We start from the raw sequence: 27,779 nt of genomic DNA, 5'->3' as shown, positions 1-27,779 counted from the left end.
AAGAAAACCTCTAAGCTGGGTCTGCAGAACGCCCGGGCGACCGCTACCCCACGTTCTCGGGACTCGTGAGCTGAGCCTTTTCCAATCCAGCTCCAGCTCCTCTTCTTGCTCTGGCTTTGACTTTTCTCCTCCGGGAGTCTAGCAGAGAATCCAGTACTTTTGGCATCACCCCACACACACCCCGAAAAATACTGGCAGACCCCAATAATTTCGAGGAAAGTCTTGAAGTCTTTCATGAGCGGAGCCCTGAGCGAATTAACTCCGGCGTCTGCCTACCCTACGTTTATTCCCGGTTTATTTCAAGAGTCCGCTTTGGGAAGAGAGGCTGGAAGGGGACGTAAAGCCGGCGGCTCGGGAGCTGCAGCCTGCATTTGTGTGCATGTGCCCTGGGTGTGTGGTGTTAGTGCCTGGGCGTGCGAATTCATGGAGCGCCTTTCTGCCTCTCCAGTGCGGCCAGAGCTCGCTTCGCGCACCCACCCCTGCCGAGGAGCCTACTTGCTGCAGCCCAATGCATTGTGTAAGACGCGACCTGTTATGGCCACCACTACTTCCGGGTTCTAGCATTCTGGTCGGAATCCACCTCTCCGCCTGTGCAACACACACTTTACACACGCACGGCGACTGCAAGCGGGCAGCATCGATCGTGGCTCCTTTAAGACAAACTCAGACAGACATTTTTTTAACCCTCCTCTCTAATCTCCCTTCAGTGCTGCAGTTGCAAAGAGGGAGAAAGAGAAAGAGAGCGAGAGAAGAGAGAAACTGATTAGGAATTAGGACTGATTCAAGGAAAGCGGGCGCTAGGGCTTTGTGCATTTGAATATTAACATTTGAGGTGTTCTGACCAGAAGAAGACAGAACGGATGATCATTCATTCACCACGTTGACAACCTCGCCTGTGATTGACAGTTGGAGTGGCAGAAAGCCATGAGATTTGGTAGTTGGGTCTGAGGGGCGCTCTTTTTTTCTTTTTCTTTTCTTTTCTTTCTTTTTTTTAACTGATTTTTTTTGGGGGGGGAGAGAAGATCTGTTTTTTCTTCCCTCCCACTGCTGTCTTGGTGGAACCAGAGCGTTTTTATGCTCAGCGACGCGGGCGCCTCGCTTCAGGTCCGGTAGACCGAAGATCTGGGACCAGTAATTCACACTGCTGGAGACGCGAAGGGATTTTTTTTGTTGTTGTTGTGCTTTATTTTTTTTTCCGAGGGAGTTTGCATATTTGTTTCTTTTCACACTGGCCTTAAAGAGGATATATTAGAAGTTGAAATAGGAAGGGAGCCAGAGCGGCCGATGGCGCAAAGGGTACGTATTAAAAACAATTGTGGAACTCAAATGTGAGATTAAATTGAAACGTGGCTGAAAGACACTGCTGCTAAGTTTCCTCTTTTCTTTCTCTTCTTTTGAATGAGGATCCTAAAGCCACGGCCTAAACTGACAGGTTTACTTAATGCATTTGCAGCCTTATGCATGTTTCTTGTGGTTATTAATTCAAGTGAGCAAGTAGTCTGTAGATTCCTAGCCAACCGCTATATAAATAAAAATACAAGCTCAAGGAATCACCTGTTTTAGAAGAAAAGAAAGAGGAGGGGGGAAATGCTACATATCCAGTGCTGTAATTTAAGCATTTAGGGGCCAAAAGTTTAAAGCTATGTTTAATTAAAATGAGCAGCTGAGAACTTTTGCCTTATTGTCGATTATGCTCATCTTTAATATCAGTAGAAGTAGGGAGCATTTTTAGATAAGTAATGTCCTGGTGCAGTGCATTTTTTTTAAAAGAGAAAAACATTCCTCTTTTAAAAGTAATTTTAATTTGCATGGGCTTTTATGCAAGATAAGTTTGCAGATTTTTTTTCCTAGCTAAGTTCTGTACTAGTTAGATACTAAACACAGAGATACTCACTTTTAAAATGCAATACTAATTTCCCCAATATTCCTATTTGAATGGAAATGCCTTGAAAGTAAACTGAGACAATGCCTCCTGGCTGAGGTAGCTTCTTAAAAGAAAGGGGTCTACAAAAAGGCTGCCGTGCATAATGTGTGTCCTGGCCCTCAAAGCCCCTTTTGCAAAAGAAAGTTACTAGAGGACACAATTTTCTTTATTCTCTTGGTTCAGGCAAATGTCAGCCTTCCTCCGAAGTCTTCACACCTCTGGTTTTAGGAGGCCGAAAATGGCTGTTCCCCTCTCTTTTGGAAATCATTTCCCTCTCAGCATTTTCAAATCTTAGAAAAGTAACTAGCCTGAAATAAAACAACTAGAAAAATCCAAATAGTTGACTTTATCACAGACAGTAATGGCAATCAATTTGAAATCAGCCCCTCCTCATAGATTTGCATGTGTATTTTGCTTTCGAGACTGCTTAAAAACTAACCTGTAACAATTGCTTTCTTGACTTCTACTCGAGAGAAAAAGTTTGTGAGGGAAAAACCCAGAATATTAGCTGCTTCCTTTATAGCTTTTCTTTAAGCTTGGGAATAACATTGCTCAGTTCAGCTGTGAAAGGCAACACAAGCACACACAGTTCAGTGTAGCATACATGGGGGGGGGGCGGTCCGCTTTTTGTATAATTTAGCAGACTTTGGGAAAGCAAGACAAACGCAGTGTCTCACAGGACTGCCCAATCCCATGCTGGCAGGTAAATAAAATAAGCCTTTCAGAATTCACTGCTTGACACAACTATTTCCATTGTAACTTAAAAAAAAAAAATACTCCCCCCCACCCCCCGAAGTGAAGGGGCTGTGTGAAGCTAGGCGGGTCTGCTACACTGTCCCGGCACGTTTTATTGTTGTGATTTTCGGTTTCGTCCTCCAGAAACATGCATGTTTTACCTTCCGCCTCCGGGAGAATGCCTCTCTGCCTTTCCTTCTTCCTTCCTCCCTTCCTTGCCAAAAGATTTTGGATTTCTGAATTGGCCTATATGGACACAAGTTAGGACAGGAACCTTCATCTCAGATGACTCTCACTGAGAATTCTAGAGTTCTTACTGTTCAAATTAGTTTTTACAACAGAAAGCTCAACTTTAGAGATGTAAGGCCACCGAATTCGGGTTGAAAGATGCAGCTGGACTGACCTAAGCTCGGTGCCCTACGGTTCCCGGTTACCCGCCTGGCCTCTGACCCTTTTTTTTCTCTCCTGTTTGTCATGCAGTACGACGACCTACCCCATTATGGGGGCATGGATGGAGTAGGCATCCCCTCCACAATGTATGGGGACCCACATGCAGCCAGGTCCATGCAGCCGGTCCACCACCTGAACCATGGGCCTCCTCTGCACTCGCATCAGTACCCGCACACAGCTCATGCCAACGCCATGGCCCCCAGCATGGGCTCCTCAGTCAATGACGCTTTAAAGAGAGATAAAGATGCCATTTATGGGTAGGTATAAAGGGCACGAGTTAAGGAGTTGAGGCGCGATACTTCCCCCATTTCCCAAGCCCTTGCAACCGGAAAGTCAGAGCACTCTAGAATTAGAAGTACATAGCTGGTGACTTTTCATTCACATTGCGTGGAAACTGGGTTGGGGTGGAGTGGAGTGGGGGGGAGCCTCCTCCGGATTTCCAACTGCACTTGGTACAGGCTCTGCGCCCGGCTTGGCCGCCACGTTGGCCGCAAAGGAGTCCCAGTGCCGGAGTGGCAGTCTAAAGATTCTGCATCCCCTCTCAGACTCGAGTCAGCAAATCTGAGACCTTGCTCGCTAGACGCAGCTCGAGAGAGTTGGGGGGTGTCTAAGGATAGGCGCCTTTGTGTTGGAACGAAACTTTTAGTTTAGGGAAAATCTTTTAAGCCATTGATTGTTCTGACTTGCGGAGTTTACTCAGCCACCGTATGCCGGTTCTGCCGGTGCACAATGAAGTCACAGGGACAGCTGCAGGTCAGACAAGGGGGACAAGTCTTGCTTTAAGAAGTTTGTTCAACTGAAGTCAAGGAGAGGGGCCGCTCTGAATTGAACCAGACATTTAGAAACTTCTGGGTGTTTTGTCACTCTGTATTCAAAGGTAAACCTGCAGGATTTAACAAGAAATGCTTGTGGGATGCTCTTCCGGAGACTCTATGGCCAGGGTTCACTGTGTTCCGTCGGCCATTCTAGCAGAGCTTGCACTAGAAAAGCCTTTTGAAAGATAATTGTACTCTACTGTGTGCTGATGGTTTGAGGGGGCATCCCCCCACTTTTATTTTTAAACTCTGTAATAACTTTTATTTCACTTTCCTCTTATTTTTAAAAAGAAAATATGTAATGCGGAGCCTCCTGGTTAGGGGGGGGGGCGGATCTTTTTGCTTTAGTTTCTAGTCCCTTGTGCGGTGGGCTTGCTTAAAACCTCTGCAAATGGTTTAAACTCCAGGCAGAGCGTTTAGGGAAGCTTTGAAAAGGACCCCAAACTGTTAAATTCCCAGCTGGGCTGTGAGAGCTAATAAAAAGGCTCAAGACTCCTGGAGCATTAAAAGTCTTTTTAAAAAAAATGGGCTGAGACGAGCGACATCTAGGCCTTTTAGATGCCTGTCGCTTTACCACTCCAGGCGAGGTGGAAGGCTTGAATGTAGAATCATTCGAAGGAACTTTCCTTGGGGGATTATGGGGAGCGTCTGCGAAGGGAGGGTAATGCCTGGGAGCCGGGAAGACCTCCTGCTTCTGGAGGGCTGTGCGGCCAGGGTCCGAAGGTGCAGCCCTGTGACAGTCGATTCTGCACCCACAGAGGCCCTTTCCTCAAGTTTGCTGCTCCCCTGCCACCAAGATCCCCTGAGCCTGGGGGTTTGTGCCGCTCCTCCGGGGAAGGCAGAGGCTGGTCCTCTCCCACCCGATGGCCCCTGCGCCTTTCCCGGGAACCCGGTCTTGCCTGTGCGGCGGAGGGACGAGGGTTTGTTGCGGTGCGAAACTTAATTCAAAATGGCTGCTGGAACCGCTTGGGTTTTATTCGTAGCAAATGTTGCCAATTCCTTCGGCCAGATATGCTGAACCATTCCACAGACACGGTCCAGGGCTCAGGGCCTTTGAGTTCAGAGCCCGAGGAGCAAGGGGGAGGTGAGCCATCACCTGGGCGGAGGGTGAGCCAAAGGGCAAAAGCTGATCAGATCACCCAAGGGTCTCTCGGCTACTCGGGTTGTTTCTCTTGGGCGCCTGTTTGTTTGTTTTTTTTTTTTTTTCGGTGACTCTGGACTAATCATTGTGTTGTTTGTGACTGTTGTATTTTCTTGCAGACACCCCCTCTTCCCTCTCTTAGCACTGATTTTTGAGAAATGTGAATTAGCTACTTGTACCCCCCGCGAGCCGGGGGTGGCGGGCGGGGACGTCTGCTCGTCAGAGTCATTCAATGAAGATATAGCGGTGTTCGCCAAACAGGTCAGCAAAACAAATATTAAAAAAAAAAAAAAAGTAAAAAGAAACAAAAAGAATTCTGTCCTGGTCCCCTGAGCGCACACATGCACACACATAGAAACACACACATAGATATAGAGAAGTAGATATTTAGAGAGAGCAATTTCTAAAGGGTAGCCAAAAGTAGTCCCTCTTAACCCACGCGTGTTACTGACTCCCTGAGATTTAGGAATGTGTTTGCCATCTTCCCACCCACTCACCGTCCACAAGCTGAGGCAGAAGGCTCACTAGGAGAAGAAATCAGGAACACCACGCTATGTGGCTGTTTTGGAGTGGCAGGCGGGCAGCGTTCCGCGTAAGCGGAGCTCTAGCTGAAGGGAGAGAGCGCTCTGGGCTGGTCTCAGGCCTACTGGGTTCACACTGAAGTGTTTCCGTGAGGAACGAACTTGAGTGGAGAGTCCCTCCTGGAGGTTCCACCCTATCCCTAACAGTATAAACGAGGCAGACAAGTAGGGAAGCGAACAGATTTCATTTCGTTTCATTTTTTTCTTTCCCCTCTCCTCACTTGTATTTAGATTCGTGCAGAAAAACCTCTATTCTCTTCTAATCCAGAACTGGATAACTTGGTAAGAGCAGACCCCTCACTCCCCTCCCTATCTGTCCACCCCACTTCCATCCCCCCCACCCCCCGCCCCCCAGCCCTGTGCTTTCCAGACTGGTCTGTCCGTAGCTGCAAGTCGACTGCAAACGTTTCTGGCCACAGACTAGTGTTTGGGGACTGGATCCGGGGGTATAAACTCTTCTGAGAGGGCCCGGGAGCAGCGGCTGGGGAACGAAACGCCAGCTTTGGTTTTTTACGATGGTCAGGCTGCACAGCTCTAATCAGCCTGGGGATTTATCTCACTGCCTGTCAGGGTGCGTGCTTAAACCTTGTGGACTTCCAGCCCTGTGAGCCTCCTTCACTAGGGCCAAGACGAGGGCCGAGCCCCGAGACAGCCAATTGGCCTCAAAGGTGGATGGAGAGAAAGCAGGAAGAATTTTACAAAGTGCAAACCCACTGTTTGGGGTTTTTTTTTGGGACAAGTGGAGAAAACTTTGCCGTAACTTCATCACAGGAAAAGTGTAGCCCAGGCAGTGGCCCTTTGGGGTTGGGGTGAGGACTTTAAGACTGGGGAGGCAGGAGCCATGGGGGAGGAGAGTGTTTATGATCCCCACTTAGATGTTTTGTTGTTGGTTTAGCCATTTTTTCTCCTTAAGAAATATAAACCTCTAGATGGTACCCAGTTGCTGCTATTAAGTTTTAGTGTTATTGCCATAAATCAAAATAACTCTATTTATGGGGGAAGGGTTGAGTTGGAGATACTAGAGCTGTGACAGCCAATTTTCTGCAGACCAGAAATGGAGTATTTATTCTTGCTCTATCTTTGCAGATGATTCAAGCCATACAAGTATTAAGGTTTCATCTGTTGGAATTAGAGAAGGTAAATTCCTTATATCTCTTTCCCTTCCCTTTCATCCCAGCACACAGAAGGGAGGGCTCAGAAGAACTGAAGTTCAGGCTTCCAAGAGATTTGCATAAATGTCTTTCTTTCTGGTAATTAGTGTCAAGGCCAATCTTAGCGTCCATTTCTCTTTGCAGTTTAATTACAATTTCAGCCACTAAAACCAGGATCACAGACACCCTAGCCTCATGCACCTTGCTGGCTTTGTGCATCAGCTGCAGTGCTGGGCACCCTGTGCATGCTTAGAATGCCGGAGTGAATTTGTTTTGCAAGCTAATGCCTCTGTGTGTGTGTGTGTGTGTGTGTGTGTGTGTGTGTGTGTGTGTGGTGTGTGTGTGTGTGTGTGTGTTTACTCCTCTTCTTTGCTATCTAGGGGAGCAAAGGTTGTTTTGTTTTAGTGAGTTTCTAGGAGATGATTTGAGATCAGTGGTAGGTTAAATTCAGAAGAGACTAAGGGAAGGGATAGGTAGGCAATGAGCCCTGGGAAGGAGAGCAGGTTAGACCTTGCCCAGAGACAAAGCCCGGTTGATGGTTGGGTCAAGTTCTTGAATCTGTGATCCAGCACACACCTAACCTTCACACTCAGGAGAGGGCGTGGGCTAACAGGATTTTGCTAGCTGTTCTATAAATCTCAGCAATAAAAACTTAATGCATTGTAATTCAAACTAACATTAAACTGTAAGCACACCAGGGTTTCTTTTGAGTTTTTGCATGTAAGGGATGCCTGGAGCCTCTAAGAGTCCGCTGTACTTAGACTGAAGTATTTTGTGTAATTCTTCTGTTTCTTTTTTTCATTTTAAATCAATTTGTTAAGTTTTGTGGCCATATCTTTTTCTTTTTTTTTTCATATACTGTACAAAGGTAACTTGATTTGGGATGTCAAGCATGGATTTTATATTATCACAGTGCAGACTGTGGTGTGTGTGTGTGTGTGTGTGTGTGAGTGAGTGCGCGCGCGCGTGTGCATGTGTGTGGTTCACACACTTTCCTTAGAACTTTGGGGAATGCTTTAAGGTAAACTAACTGGATGAAATTACATAGTTTACCTTAAGTGTCCCCCACACAGGTCACCTGTGTACTGGCCACAGCCCCAGGAGCAGATGAATTTAACATGGGTGTTGAACATGTTGTCGCCTGTGAATCAATCCTGTCACTGTCAATTTTCTGGGATATCTCTATTTTGCAAGAAAAGAAAGTTATTCCTAATTCTCAATGCGTCTGGGGGTCTCCCGAGGACAATTGCCCTGTGCTTCCCCTATTTGGAAGTTTGGTTCTCACGAGGGGGTGGACCACACTTGTCAATGTCGTTTATGCTCTCCTGATTATATTTCCATTTTTTTTTATTTCTGTCATAATGTAGGTACACGAATTATGTGACAATTTCTGCCACCGGTATATTAGCTGTTTGAAAGGGAAAATGCCTATCGATTTGGTGATAGATGATAGGGAAGGAGGATCAAAGTCGGACAGCGAAGATGTAACAAGATCAGCAAATCTCACTGACCAGGTATGCGACTTTCCATTTCAACATCCCTAAGAAAAAAATCTGTATGCATATTGCTTGCTGGGTCACTACCACCTCCTTTATTATTTGCATATGATTAAATCCCTTTTAGATACATTTCCATCAAAATGAAAATTTTTGAATAATGTGGCTATTATTGCTTCATTAAGACTGGCTCTAGGATTCGACCTGGAGAGATGAGCTTGTAAAGGCTTCGCCTGCAAACTTGACCTGTTTCTTGTCGCTTTTAATTTTTGTCTTTATTTTATTTACCCTCCATAATAATGGGAGTGTTAACTGCCACTGGCCACCGCTGATTGTAGGTCTTTGTTCGTGGGCATCCCCTCTTCCTCCCTCCCCCCCATCTTGAAGAAAAGAAAAGTGTAAGGTCTGTTTATTTCTTATTTTATTAGGAATAAATCCAAGATAGGTGGTCTAAGGCAGACAGTGAGGGTTTGAAATCTAGCAAACGCTGCCTATTTTCTCCCTGTCTACACGGTTCATTAGCCTGTCTTGTCAGTTTTCCCCGGCCGAACGCTTCTAGACCTCACTGAACATTGCTTTGTGTGGTGTTCCCTGCAACCTCTCCCATTTGATTGTACTTAATAGAAAAAAATAAAAGCAGGCCGAGGTTAGAAAAACAGATAAATATGGACTTTTCTCCTCCTTTCCTCTCGTCCTCCAGCTGGTACGGGCTCTGGGCCTCTGCCTTGGCAGGTTTTGGCCGGGTGAGCGGCAAGGACGCCCTGGCGACTCCCAGGGTGTGGGGGGCGGGGGCCACGCGGTTGCTCTCCACCGAGGTTTTTTTGCTGTGTCCCCTCCTCTCCGATCGCCTCTCCAGGCCCTTCTTCCGCTGCGCTGCGTTGCGTTGCTAAGTGGGGACGACTTTTATTTGGAGTTGGGGGTGGTGGTGATGCTGTCACCGGGGCACCATGGTTGCTCTCAGTTTCTCTTTCCTGTTGCTGTGTCTCTGGATTGGTCCAAATGAATTGAAAAAAAAAGAAAAGAAAAGCAATGAAAATGAAAACGTGAGGAGTGCATGAGATGAAGTAGGGTCTTGGACAGCTTTGTAGGGAATGGTTGCAAAGAATCTGGAGATTTAAGCAGTGGCCTCCTCTGCCGCCAGCTCTCCCAGCAAACCCCTAGAGCCCATTCTTACCCAGGCTTGGCATGTGAGTGGCTTCTTAGGGGAACACCAGACTGCTTTTTGTTAAGTCAAAGGCCAGCTACTCAACTGTTTTCCTCTGAAAGTTTTACTATGGTCACTGCTGGCCAAGGCTTTCTGGTCCCAACTTCATTTTAGTTGTCCTCTTAAGATATTCCCCAACATCCTCTCCCAGAGAGAATAATTTCACGTAATTCCGAAATTTGTGTTGCATTTCTTCATTGCCCATGTGTGATCGGTCAAAGCAGATCTCTAGAAGTGTCGGCCGGTGGGAGAGGCCTTTCCTACTGCTTGGAGATCTGGAAACTGGTCGGTGTAGATTGGTGCACAGAACTGGACTATGAGCGTATCAAGCTCATACTGGGAATGAACTGCTGCTGGCGAGCCCCTGCCCTAAAGCCCCAGACTGCCCGGCCACTTGAGGGGCTCAGTCACCAGCTCTGTTAAACGCAGATTCCACTAGTAGCTGCTGCTGAGTAAAAATTGTAATCCAACAAGCTGAACTAGAAAATGGGATTCTAAAAGCTCCGGAGTGTTGGGTACATAAAGCTATTTGAGCAAATTACAAGAATCGCTTAGGGGCATGAATGAAATCAACACTTTAATTGCCTCCAAAATGAAGATTTATACCCCATTTTCTCAACGAATCATTATTTTATTAAAGTCAAAGATAAAGGACCAAAGTTTTGGAGTTTGGGGAGCATAGAGGATACAGAATTAATAAAACATTATTGAGTTCTTCCCTACTCCTTTCCAAAATTACCTTACTCAGTTTCATTAGCCATGTGTTGGGTAAACATGAGCCTTGTATTCTCCATTCCTATCTTCAAAAAGAGAATGGTGCAGGCGGTCCTCGCCATTAGGATGTGGGCTTCGTAGGTTTGTCTGGGTTTATGGCGCTGTTGGCTCGGGAGCTTGCCGGTGCACCCAGATCGCTTGGATTGAGGACTGTGATGGATGGATGTTCTTTATATTGTCTAGCTGTAAAAAAGACAAGAGCTAGTGTGGCTGAAAGGGTCTCGGGGAGGTGAAAGCAGGGTGCTCTGTCTGGGAGCAGGGTGGGTTGGTCTTCTCCTTTCCTGAAGAGAAGTGGGGAGTGAAGGTCAAGGGACCAGAGCCGCCCCATGGTATCCAAGTGTTGGTTTAGAAGTCTAGGGCTGGTCCCAGGGAGATGCTCAGGCCTGTTGTGGATCCTCAGGAGCCAGACATGGAAGGGTGGCTTCTCCACCTGTCCAGGAAGGCAGCCCAGCCTGTTAGACACCCGGCCCTGGCGCTGGGCGCCCTAGGGGACTCTACACTTCAGGAAGGCCTAGTTAGCTCATTAACCGCGCTGTCTCTAGAGCCTGCTAGCAGCACGGTTTATTTTATCTTCCATACCCTCTTGGAAGGCACCAAGGCTGCCATCCTCACCCGGTCTGGGATCAAGGACTTTTATGCCAGCCAATTTCCTGCAGGGCTATTATGCTAGTGGGAAATCCACTTGTTCATGTAATGTTGTAGGACCTATATCTATCTATCTATCTATCTATCTATCTATCTATCTATCTATCTATCTGTCTGTCTGTCTGTCTGTCTGTCTGTCTGTCTGTCTGTCTGTCTGTCTCTGTGTGTCTGCCTGCCTGCCTGCTTGTCTGTCTGCCTGTCTATATATCATATAATATATATCATATATCATGTCGTATCGATATCACATATATTAAATATCCTATCAGATTTAAGACACCAGTAGAAGCTGTAATGCTATTCTGCCCCACTTCCTAGGGGTTCTTCTCCACTCTTAGAGGCCATCTGGAGGGCCCCTGGCCCTGCCTAGTGGTCGCCAGCCTCCTGGGCGCCCTCTCCCGACCGCTGCGCTATCGCTAGGCGCAGATGCCCGCGACCCCCAGGGACTGTGGAGAACCTAGCCAGGAATTGCAGATCTAGGAGGGCCGGGCTGAGACCGGGAGAGGACTGAAAGGGAGAGGTCTAGGCAGGGCTCTGGCTAGGAGGACGCAGGGTCGAAGCTAGGCGGGGCTGGAGACTCGGGGTCGTGGGTAGAACTGGGGGTGCCGGGCGGGGCCACCCAGATGCTGGTCTTGAGGCTGCACCACCGGATATCGCCTTTCTTCCGGGGCATATCTGGTCCTCTTTATTCTCGAATCTAAGCAGTTTGGACTCCAAGGACTAAGGGAGAAAGGAGCGGGGAGCCTCCGGGGTGGCCAAGTCTCGGGAGAGAGCAGAGATTAGCCAGGCCTGTGCTCCGCCAAAAGCGGCGACCCAGCTTCTTTTCCATTGGGGAAACTAGACGCCGAGAAACCTTCAGATTACAGTTTTATTCAACAGCAGCTCTCCGGGGGTTCCTCCTCTGAATCTGCATTTAACAGCTCCTGGGCCAGGGCTGGCGGCCTGAGCAGGGCGCCCTGTTGCGTGTTAATCCTGACTGGCCCGTGACGTCTGAGCACAAGTACTGTGGCTTGCTGAGATGAAGCCCAGAAGCCCCGCTGGCACCACAGGTTAAAAGCCAAGTGCTAGCTGGCTCCCTGGGGTGGAGGCAGCCTGAGGGCGAGGGCGGGCACCGCAGCCCCCCGGGCTGGGCTCCTGGTCACCAGGCCCAGGAGATCTGGAGCCGCTCAGAGCGAGCCAGTGTGAAGGGTCCTCCAATGGGCCTGGGAACTTTGATGGCGATGGTTTTGTCTGTTTGCTAAGTTCAGAATGACCCTTTTAAAGCATAGCTTGAGAGAAGCGGTTTTAAAACCGAAATCAGACTTGACTGAAAGCTCTCCCCTATTCCGAAGTAGCATGGAGAGTCATCCTCGGAGATTTCAGCTTCCTGCTAGCTGAGGTTCCTGTAAGGCGGGGACAACCCAATGTCCTTCAAGGATTGTATCAGTTGCTTAAGAAAAAAAAAAAGATGAGGCAGCAGATGTTTACCAATACTAGAAACAATTGCAGTGTGTTTGCATCCACTCAAAAACTGGATACAACCAGCAGTGGATAGGCAAACGGTCCCTTAAACAGGTAGGTTTCTGTATGCTCACATTTAAAGCAATTTAAAAAAAAATGTAAATGTTTCATAGGACCCAATCCTGAGCCTCTTATAAGCTGCACACTCTTTGTAGGATATGGAGTCTTAGCATTATCTAACTTTACTGTGGAGTGTTGTTGTGGGTCACATGATGTATCCTTAATTCATTTTTTGAAATATGTCAGAGGAAAATTATGGCAAGATTCTCTTTAATGATTAAATAATAAGGTGTTGACTGCTTGTCACTACACGGGCTAATTGGGGTGCGCATACCAGATCCTCTGTTACTTTGAATTGAAAGTTACTTATTTAGCAGGTATGTTTTCATTGTTATTTTCTGCTTGGCTTTTATATTTATGCATGCATTTGTGAGTAGAGATAGATTGATTCTTACTTAATAGGGCTGTTTAAAACATTTAAGAAAAACAATAAGAAAAAGTATAGGATCTAGTCTATGCAAATAGCCCGGATTAATTGCAATGTTAAATGTCAGCCAGGTTTAAATGCTAATAGTACACATACTGCTGTTTCTTTTCCTAGGCCCTTTCCAGTTCCCTTCTTTCTCCCCACTTCCTCTTTCCTTAGCTCCCCCATTCCCTCCTCCCAGCAGAAGTCCCAGTGCAAGTTCCATGGTTAATAGAAAGGCAATACTAATGCTACTTTGTACAAAGCAAAGCCCATAACTGTAGCTATTGTTCCTGGTTTAACTAGCACTGAGGCAATAGGTCACTCAAACAGTCATTCTTGCCCCACTGGGAGTGCCTTGCTTACCATTCAGAAGTATATAGAGCAGTTGTGCCTACTATGATTATTGAACTAATACTAAAGGAAGAGAAAGGGGGCAGGAAATAAGGGATGGAGATGTGGGTTCTCCTTTCCAAAAGGCAGCCAATACGCTAAAACTGCCCGACTCTGACAATAAATTTTGGATCACGTTGTTTTCAGACACTTATATATTCATATCTTAAAATGCTTGGCAAAGCCCAAAAGATGTAAAACACAGCTGTTGCTGGGCAATGGGAGGAAAAATCAGCATGGAAACTTCAGACTCAAAACCGAGATGGTTTGTGGATTTGTGGCTGCAAAATGGTTATGAAGGCCAAGCAGTTAGGCTGAAGGATTAACCTGGGGTCTATGATCACACAGTCAGCGTAACCTCCCTCCATGTCCAAAGTACATTTGGAGAAACTGCAAAGAAGAACAGCAGATTTTATTAAGATTCTCACCATCAAGAAAATATTTTCAACACAGATTCAGATGAAACATCTTTTCATATTGGCAACATTACAGTTTCCATTGTAAAAGCAATATTTTCTTATGGAGAGTAAACATGTCAAAAGTGTGACGCTGTAGAGGTGTGTGTGTGTGTGTGTGTGTGTGTGTGTATGTGTGTGTCATTCCGGGGATTGAACCCTACCTAAATAAGTGCTCTACCACTGAGCTACACCACCTACACTAAAGGTTTTAATAAATAATCATTTAATCATCAAACACAACCCAAGGATGTATACAGAAACTTCTAAAGGAAAGTGGGCATGCAGCCAACGTCCTACAGGGCCTAGCAAGGAAAATCAAAAAAATGTACATGAAAGAAGACTCCTGTAAGGAGTCTATAATTCAACATTATTTGACTCCACTGTCAAGGAAATAGTTGAAGGACAGTAAACTGATATGGTTCTCAGTCATTTTTGTTACACAGTCTTAAATGTTTGCAACTGTCACATTTCACATGGCCTCTTTTTTTTTTGGATTATGACATCTGTCATATTTGTATTGAAATAATACTCAAATTTATGTTCTAGTTGAAACAGAACCTTATGCCATTTCTTCTAAGGTAGAAAAAAGTTGATATTTCAGATTAGATACAATTATGAAAACTACTCCTTTATAAATAAAAGATATGAGAGTGTCTGTGTAAGGCACGTTTATGTGGCCGTCGTACAGATGTTGAAGGTTTCCGAAAATCCTGAATAAAACAGAACTATAAATCACAGGAGGCTCGCTTTTCTTGCTCAGCTGAAAATATCCAGATGTGGTACTTGTTTAAAGTTAGGGTCTCTGGCCCTGGAGAGATGGCTTAGTGGTTTAGAGCAATTGTTGTTCTTTGAGAAGACCTGGCTGGATTTGATTCACAGAATCCACAGGATGGCTCAGAACCATCTATAATTCCAGTTCCAGGGGATCCAATGCCCTTCTTTGTGGACCTATGTGGGTATCATGCATGCTCATGGTATACAGAAATACATGTAGCCACAAATACTCATACATATAAAGTTAAATAAATCTTAAAAATAAAAGAAAGTTAGTGTCTAGGAGATGGGGTGGGGCTCAACAGTGCAGTGTTTGCCCAAGCATGTGTGTGAGGCCTTGGTTTAATTCCCAAAAGCACAAAAAGATATTTTTTAACACAAAATAAAAATGTAGAGAAACTCAAAACATATAGCACATACTCCCTCAGTTCAATTTTTAATAATAAGGCTAAAATTTTACTTTTGAAATGCAGTAAAAGTTTGACATTTTTGCTATCTTTAAAAATTGTAGGTGACTCTAACATGTATATATTAAATATGCAGACAGTCTTGGTGGTAGTGGAACATGCCTACAGTTCCAGCACTACAGAGGCAGAGGCAGAGGCAGAGGCAGAGGCAGAGGCAGAGGCAGAGGCAGAGGCAGAGGCAGAGGCAGAGGCAGAGGCAGAGGCAGGCAGATCTCTGAGTTTGAAGCTAGTCTGGTCTACAGAGCAAGTTCCTGGACAGCCAGGGCTACACCGAGAAACCCTATCTCTGAAAAAACAACCAACTAAACAAAAAATAAGTAAACAATCTGCAGAAATGAAAGAAAATGGACCTTTATGTAATACACAAGATAAGTGACCATCTATCCCACACCCTCAGATTAACATGCTGTGATTTCTGAATTATGGAAATGAGGGAAACTTTGTAAATTCTTAAGCAGCCTCTCTAAGAAATACACCTATATGGAGCAATTGTTAGAATTTTCCATACTTACAAATGTGACATTTTAAATAAATGGTATAAAGTATACTTTATAAAATAACTGAGAATACATTTGTTTAAATATTTGTCACTAGAATCTAATTTCAATCAGTTTAATACACTCAAGTGCACAGAATTAATGTAGTTGGTAATACTTTACTGGGATGTCTTAGACAGCTTCTCTTCATCTAGAAAATACACTCTCATTAAAGGAAACTATGATTGTACAAACGTGAAATTATGTTTTTCACATTTCGGAGTTCCTAAAATTGACTAAAGCACACTATAAAGTGTATATTCCCCTGTGAAAAATGACTTATATGTAGATGTATTCAGTTAGATTACTTTTGTTTATTGTTAGCATAAGTAGATATAGTCAAATACAAATTATAGCCAGAATTAGGTCATGGAATTTTCTGAAGCTATGAAATGGTGCCTTTGTATTCTTTGCATGACATATGAAGCCATGTATAGAAATAATCTAATTGGGAATAAATAACTTATAAAATAAATTTTATATTATTTATAATTCCCAGAAACATGTTTCAACTATCAATTTTTTGGTACGTCAGGACTCACGGTTCGTAGATTTATGTTCAAGTGAAGGGCCTGCCTGTGCAGTGTGTCAGCTCTGAAAACCCTAAACGAAAGTCTGTTCTACAGACTTCAGGCACTATCACAGTGTGTATGTGTGCAAAGTATAACTTTAGAAACTGCCCCAATCTTTTTTTAGTTTAATAAGATTAATCAAACTTTGTAACTGTGCTGTTTTCCATTTCACATAGCACACAGGCTTCTGCTTTAAAATGGTTTAGGCAGAGGGTATTCTGAGCCATTTAGAATTTATGACAGTAATTTTTTCAGTGGTCTTGGCATTATCCTAAAATCAATGTATCAGAGCTGGACAGCACAAGGTAACCTTGAGGGCACTGGCTGCTGGGCGTCCAGTCCTGCAGGTGTTCCCTCTGCACACTGCTGCCTGTAACACCTGGCTCTAGGTTGTGGAGGTGAGGAAGAGCTGCAGTGATTTCTTGACCTGAGATCTGAACTTGCACTGCCGTGTGCGTTGTTAGCCACGCACGGGATTGTTTCCAGGGAAGATGTTCACTATGGGCAGAGACTAAAGCCATGGCCTCCTGCTAACATTTGCTTTATAGTTAGGTGAAGAGGCGCACACTGCCAGTCTTGCTTCCCTCCTCCGGGGCTGCCAATACTGAGTGAAGAGATTAGTGCACCTATGTGTCTTCCTTCCACTTGTATCCAGATGGCTAGTTCTGGTGGCTGTATTCTTAACTAAGGGTCCATATTTGGTCCCAGACCTCCATGATTTGCATTGTATTCCGAATTTACATTCCCATTATGTCCCTAAGAAACACTTTAAAGTGAAGTGTGTTTTTTTTTATGGCTATTATGAAACTCTGGAAAATGAAATCTATGGAGAAATTGACACAGCTGTCAAGGGACAAAGGATGGAGCAGTTTGATGTAAACTCCGTTTTCTTATGTCATCTCAACTTACAGAATGCTTCTCTTCTCTTAAAAGACTCAGGAATGAGAGAGTACGCACTTCCTTCACAATAAAATACCTCTTAAAACTCCGCAGCTGTTTGGATGTGTTCCCTAACATTAACTTAATTTGATAGGTAAGCTATAATTAGCTGCGACCTGTAGTGTTTTCTGTTATTCAGAAGTTATTCCTTAGTGGTTTGAAAAGTTAATTCCAAACTGAATGGTGTACAATGTCTGATATTCTAAAGCACACTTGCACTATTTACATGAAACGAGGTGTCTGTCTGCAGGGCCTCCAAGGAGAGACCCATCTGGGAGGTGGGCTAATGATTTCTACAATGTGAAGTCAAAGCGAAGTAGCTCAGGAGATCCCTGGGATGACTGTTCCATGTCGCCTTCCTCTCTGCTTATTGCAGTGCTGAAGTTACTCTCCCTGAAGTTAAAACAAACAAACAAACAAACAAAACCCCTGTGCCCTCCATAGGATAAAACTCAGACATGGTATCTTAAATCTTCATTAATCAGAAATACCAGCTACATAGAGATTACACTAAAAATAGGGTCAAATTCTTTCAACATTAAGAGCTATGCCAAGTATGGAATTGTCTTTAGTCCCTTGTTGAAGAGAATTTTAGGGTAAGATTTGGGGTTACTGGTCATCGAATAGTACCTTTATCTGAGATTTTCACTCCTGAGTCTTCCAAGTAGTCACCTTAACATTTACTTTTGAACATGGCAGTAGATGGGTTACTTATTCATATTCTATCGTCTGCCTGGTTGAAAGGAATTACCCTATGATTCTACCAAATGTATAAAGTTATTCTTCATAAGGCAAGGGTGGCAGTTCTCCTTAACTGGGTAATAGGGGTTTGTCTTAATGAATGTACACTGTCCTCTTTCACAGAGTTGTCCCTTTCCATGAAGCCAGCTTTAGTTTTGTTGCCATTGCTTGGTTGGTTTGGGGATAGGGTCTTACTGTATTGCTCTGGATGAACTTTAACTTAAAATATGGACCAGTGGTTCTCAACCTTCCTAGTGCTTCTGCCCTTTAATACAGTTCCCCATGCTATGAGGACCCCCACCTATAAAACTATTTTCATTGCTTTTTTGTAACTGTAATTTTTGCTGCTATGAATAATAATGTAAATATCTGATAGGCAGGATATCTGATATGTGACTTCCAAAGGGTTGCAACCCACAGGTTAAGAACCCCAGAAATAGACCTGTTTGGCCTCAAACTCTTATTCAAAGAGGTCCACCTGCCTTTGCTTTTTGGATGCTGAGGTTAAAGGTGTGTGCCTTCACACAGGGTGGCCCATCTTCATTTTAGTTATTGTGATTTTCTTGGCCACAGTTTCTATTAAAGACAAGTTAGGAACTTTACGCTTTGAACTACAGTTACCGATAAATTCATTTTTTGAAAGAAAATAATTGAGTAATAGCCCAGCAAGCTTCCTTTCGTTCCGTGTTTTCTCTGTTCCTATCCCATGCTGCAGACTTCAGAGAAATATTGTTCACGAAGTCGGCACATCAGCTGCTTATGTTCTGTGCTCATCAAGTGTTTTGTTGATGATCAAATATTTCTTTTTTTTTTTGGATTTGGTTTTTCTGAGACAGGGTTTCTCTGTGTAGCCCTGGCTGTCCTGGAACTCACTCTGTAGACCAGGCTGGCCTCGAACTCAGAAATCCGCCTGCCTCTGCCTCCCAGAGTGCTGGGATTACAGGCGTGCGCTACCACCGCCTGGCTTTGATCAAATATTTCTATTCTAATAATTATTCCTATCCAGCTACAGTCTGCATCTGAGTGAGTTTATTATAAACATTTATTTCTGGGATTGGGACTTATTTAACAGCTTGGTTTTATTTTCCAAGTTACCCTGTCCTTCCAATTAGCTACATCGTTCCTTATTCCACTATTGGGCCTCTCTGAAGGTTTGCTTGACACCCACACAGTGAGCCGTGTTGAGTGTCAATTATATAGCTTTCCCTCACTTATCCTTTACCTGATACTTACATACTTTAAACAGTAAGAAAAAGTCCAAGGTCTTGTCAGCCTGGGCTACAACTGAAGCCTGGCTTTCTAAGTAACTAAAAGTTTACTTACTTACTTATTTACTTACTTATTTTTGTTTTATGTAAATTGGTAGCTTGGCTGCATATATGTCTGTGTGAGGCTGTCAGATCCCCTGAAACAGGAGTTACAGACAGTTGTGAGCTACCACGTGGGTGCTAGGAATTGAACTCAGGTCCTCTGGAAGAGCAGCCAGTGCTTTTAACCGCTGAGCCATCTCTACAGCCCTCCATGACTGGAAAGTTTTAATAAGGGGGGCCTCCAGGTGTGACCCCCTGCCCTGGGACCCACACTCTTTTACATTGACCTCTAAGCTGAGTGCTTGAGTATAGAGAAGCTGGGCATCCTGGGAAGCATCAAGGTTAACTTCAGGCAGCTTTGAGAAGCTTCGCCCTGAAGACGGTATTTGACATAAATCCTGGGAAAGGGTGAATAAATCGCCTCCTCACCTCCAAATTTAACACTGCCAGGAAGCTTAAAGATTTGGAAATTCTCAGAAACAACAGAATTAATCTTGGTTGAAAATATAAACACTCAGAAATGCTTCAGCAAATCTGTTAAGGAAGTTAGACAAGATTTTATTAGAGCCATCATAAGCATCAATGTTAAATGAAAGTCTCCAGGATGGGAGGAGAAGACAAGATGGGATGTGAAGTAATGAGTTTTTTCTTCGTCAGATCAAGATTGGGGGCTTTCTGGTATGGATTTCTAAAAGTAGACCAGGTAAAACTTTGGGAACACTTGAGAAAAAACAAACAAGTTTGCTAACTTCTACACTCTCTTGGGCAGTTGGCAATCTCCCCCACCCACCCCCTGAACCTCCACCAATGTGGTCTAGGGACAAGGCACACAAATTTGAATGTGCACTTTGGTTGAGAGGTGACATCACTTCATCTTGGTGAGCCTCTCCTGTCGTTCCCCACTCAACCCACGCACCATGAGAACTACTGAGAATCAGGGAGTACCTCAAGAACTGTGTCAAACAGTGCCCCCAAGCACTCCATTAAACAATGTGCTTTCTTTTTAATTACACTCTGCTCATCTTTCAAAAACATCAATTGACTTGACAAAAAAAAGATGGGTACTATTTGACACAGGTATTGTTTTATAGAAAATTTTATAATTATAGCGCTTCAAGAGAAATATAATTGTTACTTTTAAGTAGGTCATTATTATTCTGCTATCAATCACAGAATAAAAGGAGACTGAGCTTGGCACACTCCTGTAATCTCAGCTCTCAGCAACTACATGAGGTGAAAGGACTGAGAGTTTGAGGCCAATAAGACGCTGTCAAAAAACAAAATAAACAAAACACAAAAACCCAACCCAAGCCAAAACACAAGCCAAAACAGAACAGAACAAAATGCATCAAAGCAGCTGGGAGTGGTGATGCACACCAGAAATGGGAGGCAGAGGCAGGCCGAGCTCTGTGAGTTGGAGGCCAGCCTGGTCTACAGAATTATAGGCCAGCTAGAGCTACATAGTGAGACTCTTGAGAGAATAGAGATGGGGGTAGGATATACAGATAGAGAAGATAGAGAAACAGGCAGAGAGAGAAGGAAAGACAGAGAGAGACAGAGACAGAGAGAGACAGAGAGAGAAAGAAAGAGAGATACAGGTACGTATAGAGAGATAGGGAGAGAGAGGAGAGAGAGAGAGAGAGAGAGAGAGAGAGAGAGAGAGAGAGAGAGAGAGAGAGAGAGACAGAGAGAGAGAGAGAGAGAGAGAGAGAGACAGAGAGAGAGAGAGACAGAGACAGAGACAGAGAGAAGGGGGAGGAAGAGGGAGGAGACTTGACCCTCAGACAACTTTCTGAGCTATTGTAGCAAACACTGAAAACTCACTCTTCACGATGTAACCCAGATGGCAGTACTGGATGGATCTTGTGATTGTGAGTATGCTGTGCTCATGCAGCTGTTTATAACGTGTGCTAAGGATGCAAAGTTTTAAGCATCATTGGGTGCTTTTGCTGGTAGAATGCTTGCTTAGGAAGCTTGTGGTTTGTGGTTGTTTCATATAAGACACCTCTGAGTTTATCTTAATTTCTTTGAAGGACTAGCATTGAGTTTCAAATAGATGATAAAACACTGGCACACAAACAGTCTCATATGAGGGACTTTATAACACTGTGCATGCTAGCATTTAGTTACCGAATCTTCCCCACTGCTGAGTAGAAACAATACAAAGATAACACAAATTCAGTAGAAAGCTATCAGATACAGAGTGTGGCTGGAAGTATTTAGAAATAAATATTTGCAAATACGGTGGTACTGGTTGGATCGGTTTGTTTCACTCAAAGGTTAAATGCTGTGAACTAACATTCCAAGGTATGATTTCCAAAGCAGCAAATAAGAGAAAAGGAAGGTTATTTATTTGTTTTTTATTTGTTTGTTGATTTTTGAGGTAGCTTGTCAGTGTGTTGCCCATGTTGGCTTTGAACTACTGGGCTCAGCCTGCCCTGTGGCTGGGACTAAAGACACATTCTGTTGTCCGTGGCGTAGACACACTCACTAGGAGACTCAGGCTTTCCTTGCCCTTCTGCTCACTGCTTGTGGTCCCCCTCCATCAGCCTACTTAGTAGAATTGGAACGCGTGGTGCACTTGAGCCTTCTCTAAATGACTTATCTATTTTCTATGCCAGTTTTGAGATTTGGGTAAAACTGTTCGTCAATACTTGTCAACTGCCCTTTAGCTGTGATTATTCTTTTGCCTTGTAACTTGCTGAATGTACCCCTTTTGGAAACCTGTTATCTACTGTTTGGGGCCACAGGGAGGTCTTGGAAGGATGATGTTAATACTGATTCTCAAGGCAGAAATGCTTGGGAGACTCTGCCAGTGCTGCATGGATTCGTCAGGAAATGCTTTCAAAATATTTGGGGTGTTCTTCTGTGTTTATAGATCTTTGCTTTGCATTGTTCATCTTTAAATTCTTCCACGTATCTTCTCAACTATGTATATTAATAGTCCCGAGAATTTCAGAGTAGAGACCTAAAAGATGCCAGCTGTGGGAAAGAAGGATTTTAAGAGGCACTGGGACAGACTCTGTCTCTGAGCTTCCTTCTCTCTGCACCTCCTACGTGCTGTGGTAGCCAGACTCCAGGTATTGAGAAGAGAATGAAGCATGGACATTTGTGTGAAGGTGGCATGGATAAGGGCTAGTGGATTTAAAATGTCTTATCTGTTGGCCAAGCTGCTTTAAATTTCATTATGATAAAGTTTATAGCATTTAAAATCATTCTCTATGGCTTTTTTACCTTATGCTTATGCACATGGTAAATAGATGCTTCCGTGTGCATAGGCCTGTGCACTGCACACACTTTACTTTGTGAGTTTGGGCTTCAATAATTCTTGGCACTCACACAGTCACCTGATCAAAAGCTTTTTATTTATAGATGAAATAACTTCTTGAAGAATTTTCACCAAACTTATTTTTTTAAAGCACAAAAATTCTTCCTCCTCTACATGCCTCATTACACAAAGATTGGGGATTCAGTGTTTGGAAAAATTAGCATTTCTAGGACTTATTTGGGTATATGTGAACCAGGAAATATAGAATTCAGTTCAACAGACGCTGTCTTTATTTCCACAAATTACCCGCTATGGCTATATATCATCATCTATATACATGATGATACATATATATCATATAACATCATATAACAAATAACATATACACAATGTAAATGTGTGTGCATGCTTATGCATGTGCATGCAATACAGCAAAGTTGCTCAGTGATTAAGGTTTCATACTTGTATTATGTAGGAAGATACCAGCTAGCACCAGGGCAGTGGGTGCTATGCCTAAGGAATGACTAGATAGCCAACCAGATATGTATCTAGATTAAGAGTTCACACAGTGACTGTGAGCAGAGGAAGTGTGATTGTTTGGTGACAGCCGCAGACCCTGAGAGAGGATGCTATACTTCCATTGCCTTACCACAGATTTGCCATCTGCCCTAGTCTTCAAAATTAACCCTTGGGCCTCTAGTAGTGAAGTAAAAGCCCATTTTATTGCCATTTTAAATAGGAACATAATAAGACCTAGCCAAGTGTGGTGAAAAAGATATTTGATCTCAGCACTCAGCAGGCTGAGGAAGGTGTATCTCTATGAGGTCAAGAGTAGACTGATCTACATAGTAAGTTCCTGGACAGCCAAGGACCTTGTCTCAAAAACAAAGAACTGTGCAGGCCTGCAGATTTGGAGAAGGTAAGCAAGTGAGGTAAAGGAAGAGAGGAAACTGAGAAGAGACCGATGAGTTGGTGAAGACAGTAGGATCGAGTGTACCCAGGAGACACCATTTTAAAAAGCCAGCAGTTGATGGGTAAGAACACTTGTCACCCAGATAACCAACACCCCTGCTTACAACTGCCTCTAAAGCCAACTCCAGGTGTTGAAGTGCTCTTTTTTGACCTCTGGGGGCATTGTGGTTGTGTGTTGTATAAGTAGATAAGTAGACATATGCATCCCTCACACACACACACACACACACACACACACACACACACAATGAAATGAAATAAAGTAAGAGAAATCAAACCTTTTGTCACCAGCAATTGCTTCCCACACTTTGTAATCCTTCAGCAGGAGATGTGGGCCTGGAGATGTTTAATCTCAAGTGCCCTGCTTAATGTTTAAATAATTTCTGAAACTGCTCAAATATTTTAAACTTTATTATTATTTTTTAAGTGTATTGGTGTTTTGTGGGTATGCATACAGATCTGCAGCGGTCACATGAGGAGATCGGATGCCCTGGCACTGGACCTACACATGGTCATGACCCTCTGTATGGGTGCTGGGAATCAAGCCAGGTCACCTGGAAAAGATGTCAGTGTTCTTGGCTATAGGGCCATCTCTCCAGACCCTCTCTAAAACATGTTGATGTGGACCTTCACGCCACAGCCTTCGTGTATATCAAAGTATTAATGTTTTGAATGCTTCAGACATTGAAAAAACTGACTAAAAGCATAAAGGGGGGGAAGACACAGATTTACTCCATTAAATCAAGGAAACAAACACAAAACAAAACCAAGCACACTGCCAGCCTGAACTTCCTTTGGTTAGCTGAATTGTCTTTAATGAGTTCCAGGAACCTTTGTAAATGCCTATAATGAATTTTATGTTTTTTTCCTTAGTTTTCTATATTTTAAGTTGAGAAGATGTAGAAGGAGAGATGTCAGAAGAACATCCCTCCTTCATCTCTACAAAGCTCAGGTGTCTAATAAATAGTGGCTCAATGGAGTTTAGTGATGGACAGTGAGTTTTGGCTCTAAAGCAAATGCAAATGGAATCTATAAGGACAGCATTGGGAGTGCAGTCTATCCAGTGCTAAATTCTCACATTTCCCAGTCTTAAGTCCACACTGGCAAATAGGATCCTGTTTCCCCCTGAAGTGACCCACTTGGCTCATCCTTCCTATGAGTTTCTCTGCATTTGTGCCTTTCTGGCCTTTTCCCTTGAATGGTATTTTTGGTTACAGGGTTTGTCAAGAATCACATTGGCTGATACCATGTGCTTGTGAGGATCTGAGAAGGACACCTCGGAGGGCAAAGTAGAGAGCTGGGGTTAATTAGTTGTGGCTCTCCTGGTGTGGTGGGATGGTGCCCTTTGGCAGCTCTATCCTCGGTGATAATGGCTAAGTGTGATATGTGTGTGCAGGTGCGCATGACATATGTAGGTGTGGGGCTGTGAATGAGTGTGCACATGACCATCAAGTATGTGAGCATGTGCGTTACATGGACCAGGACTCTCTGGATCGGGAAATCTCAGTCTCTGTCCTTTGACAAAATTCAAAGGTTTCAGTTCTTCCAAGTCATTAGAGATTCGTTGTTAGAGAGCCTTGGTGGTTTGAGAGCACGCATCTGGTCTGTATCCAGTGAGTACCTGATGACAGGTGTAGATGACCTTTCAACTTTGAACCCAACGTGTTCCATTGACTTTCCATAGCAGCCAGGAGTCCTCTTCTCTATCAAGATCACCAGACTCATTTCTCCACCATTTTTGAGAGAGACCAGGAGGGAAGAGATATCTCTATTATTTTACAGTAAAAAAAAAAAGTTTAATTTTAGTTTAGAAAAAAAAGATTTTAATATCATTCTGATACTAGTGATAAGCTGAGAGGAAACATCAAATTATTTTGAATACTATAAAGTAATTTATAACATTAGATACAAAGTTGAACTTGATGAGGTGGGAACAAGCAGACCACTGTGAAGTAATGCTATTCTGAGGTGGAAGGAAAATCCATTTGCATTCTCTGGATATAGACCAGCTGGGAAATGGCCTAGCTCAGCTTCTTTGTCTGTTGCTTGATAAATATCATGACCAAAAGCAACATGGAGAAGGAAAGGGTTTACAGAGTTTACAGTTGCGTAACAAAGGGCATCATCAGAGGAAGCCAAGCCAGAAACTCAAGGCAGGAAACTCAGGGCAGGAACGGAAGCAGAGACCATGGAAGAACACGGCTTACTCAATGGCTTGCTTCATGTCTGGCTCATCTTGGGTTCATATAAAATGCAGGACCGCCTCCTCAGGTGCATCACTCTCCACGATAGACTGGGCCCTCTCGCACTGGTCAGTAAGAAAATGCCCCATAGACTTGCTTAAAGGCCAATCTGATGGGAGGGAGCCTTTTCCCATCGAGGTTCCCTCTTCCCAGGTGGCCCTCGCTTGTGTCAGGTTGACAGGGGTGGGGGTGGGCTGAGGGATACACCTGTATGTGTAGATGTTTCTAACTTTCCTGTTCGAGCTCTAGTGCTGTCACTGCATGCTTGCAACATGTATACACCATATCTGCACAGGGCACAGGTTTAAAGTTTTCTTTACGTGATATTTTTATTTTCATGCCTGTATGCCATAGTGCTCATATTTACTCTCCATTCCATCTCTTGTCCTTCCTTAACCCTCCTCCTTGTGCCTTTCTTCCAATTGTTCTGGGGAGGGACATTTCTTTAAAATTTAATTTTACATATAAAGTCATTAAGGTGAGAGAAATTGTGACTTGTCTAAAACTGTGTGAGTAGTTCACCAAGGTTTTTTGATTTGCCTAATTCTATATCCTTCCTTCCTTCCTTCCCTCCCTCCCTTCCTGTGCTATGCTACAACTAGATATTAATATATTTTTGCAGTAGATATAAGTATTTGAGACATATTTAGATGCTTCAAGTATCTGTAGTTGTTTTGTAATGTTAGACATAAACACAATATCGGGTATGATCAAGTAGAGATCCCTGTCTATTGATTAATCTATTCATTTGCTCAAAAATATATTTGTGGGGCTGGAGAGATGGCTCAGAAGTTAAGTGTAGTACTTTTGCAGAGGAGTTTGGTTTCCTGAATCCATGTTGTATAGCTCCCAGTTGCCTGTAATTCCAGCTCCAGGGAATCTAATAACTCCAGGGGCACCTGTACTTGAGTGTTCATACTCACCAAGGGAGAGACGTAGATACACAGACAGACACACAGACACAGACACAGACACAGACACACACACACACACACACACACACACACACACACACACACAGAGGCAGAAGATACTTTAAAATCATTTATGTGTGTTGTCATAAAAATACTTCCTAGGATGGGAAACAAAAGATGAATAGGGTGTGTTCTGAAGTATTCATTGCAGAGAACTGTAGACAGGCACAGCAGATTGCCACAAAGCAACAGGGTGGTAAATGTGACAGGTGAGATGAGGCTGTTTGAGTACTCCAGAGAAAAGAGCCTCATGTGAGGACAGCAGAGATGTATCAGAGAAGGCTTAAATACTAAGGAAAAAACCTAGTGTCTGGGTCTTATAGGGCAGGGCAGGCCATCACAGACAGAGGAGGAAGGGATTAGGCTTGGAGTGATCGCATGTGGCAGGGTTTGCTAGAAGACAAGCAACGAGGAGAGGAATGGCCCCCAGAGAGGCTCTGCAGGCTTCGTGAATCAGGCTAATGAACTCAGACTGTACTCCGCAGGCAGTAGGGAGCAGTTCATTCCGCATCATTTCATGAGCACCATCACAGGGCTATGCTTGATACTCAGAACCTAATGGCGAGAAAAGCAGTGCTATCCCTGCCTTCATGGGGCTCAGGCTTTGGTGAAACTCAGTTCTCCCCAAGCTGGGGAGATCTGTGTGACAAGTTATCTAGTGGTAAAAGTGGATAAAGCACGATGACTCTCATAATTATGGAACGAGGGGAGAGGGAGGGCACAGATGGTTACTGAGGCTTTACCATGGAGGATGGTGTGCTATGGATCAGGATGGAGAATCAGACAGAATAAACCAAACTGCTGCATACCTGCAGGAGTTGGAGTTGGAGGAGATGGAGGCAGGAGAATTGTTGTAAGCTTGAAGCCATTATGGTCTACACAATGAGCTGGCCCTCAAGTGAGACTGTCTTTAAACAAAGAAGCAAAACAATGAATAGAAGGCATTGGACAAAGACTTGTCACATAAAGCAGGCATCGTTGCACAGAGGTGGTTGATCACACTGTGGTTCATATAAGTCATGAGAGCAGAGAAGACACCCACAGATACAAGCCTAGTCTATATCTGTGCTAATCCACTTTACACTAGTAAAAGGAATTGTCCAAGGACAATGCACAAGGTAGGGAGAGGCCTCAAAACATCCAAAAGTCTAAGGCGGAGATGCAAAGAGCCTGTGTGTTTTAATGTGCACTCTGTTGAGATAGGGTTGGGAAAGTCAGAACAATAATTCTAACTAGTTCCCTTAGCTTTA

The 27,779-nt window shown here is 43.9% G+C and overlaps 1 protein-coding gene across 5 annotated transcripts in view; it reads left to right on the top strand.

Moving 5' to 3' along the window:
• Positions 1 to 424: 424 nt before the first annotated feature.
• Meis1 (Meis homeobox 1) overlaps positions 425 to 27,779 on the top strand; it is a 140,467-nt gene continuing 113,112 nt past the window's right edge. For 4 of the 5 annotated variants that reach the window (XM_052198548.1, XM_052198549.1, XM_052198551.1 and 1 more), the window contains exons 1-6: positions 425 to 1,296; positions 3,140 to 3,366; positions 5,185 to 5,326; positions 5,878 to 5,928; positions 6,733 to 6,783; positions 8,165 to 8,311. In XM_052198548.1, the coding sequence (XP_052054508.1) occupies positions 1,285 to 1,296; positions 3,140 to 3,366; positions 5,185 to 5,326; positions 5,878 to 5,928; positions 6,733 to 6,783; positions 8,165 to 8,311 (630 nt within the window). In that variant the 5' untranslated portion in view covers positions 425 to 1,284. Of the gene's footprint in view, positions 1,297 to 3,139; positions 3,367 to 4,895; positions 5,009 to 5,184; positions 5,327 to 5,877; positions 5,929 to 6,732; positions 6,784 to 8,164; positions 8,312 to 27,779 lie in introns of those variants that run through there. The other variant, XM_052198550.1, reaches the window with a different exon arrangement.

Source organism: Apodemus sylvaticus, chromosome 11, assembly GCF_947179515.1.
Source record: "Apodemus sylvaticus chromosome 11, mApoSyl1.1, whole genome shotgun sequence".
In the NCBI taxonomy this organism is placed as follows: Eukaryota; Metazoa; Chordata; class Mammalia; order Rodentia; family Muridae; genus Apodemus; species Apodemus sylvaticus.
The sequence above is the reverse complement of the archived record's forward strand: the minus strand, read 5'-3'. Positions and strand labels throughout refer to the sequence as shown.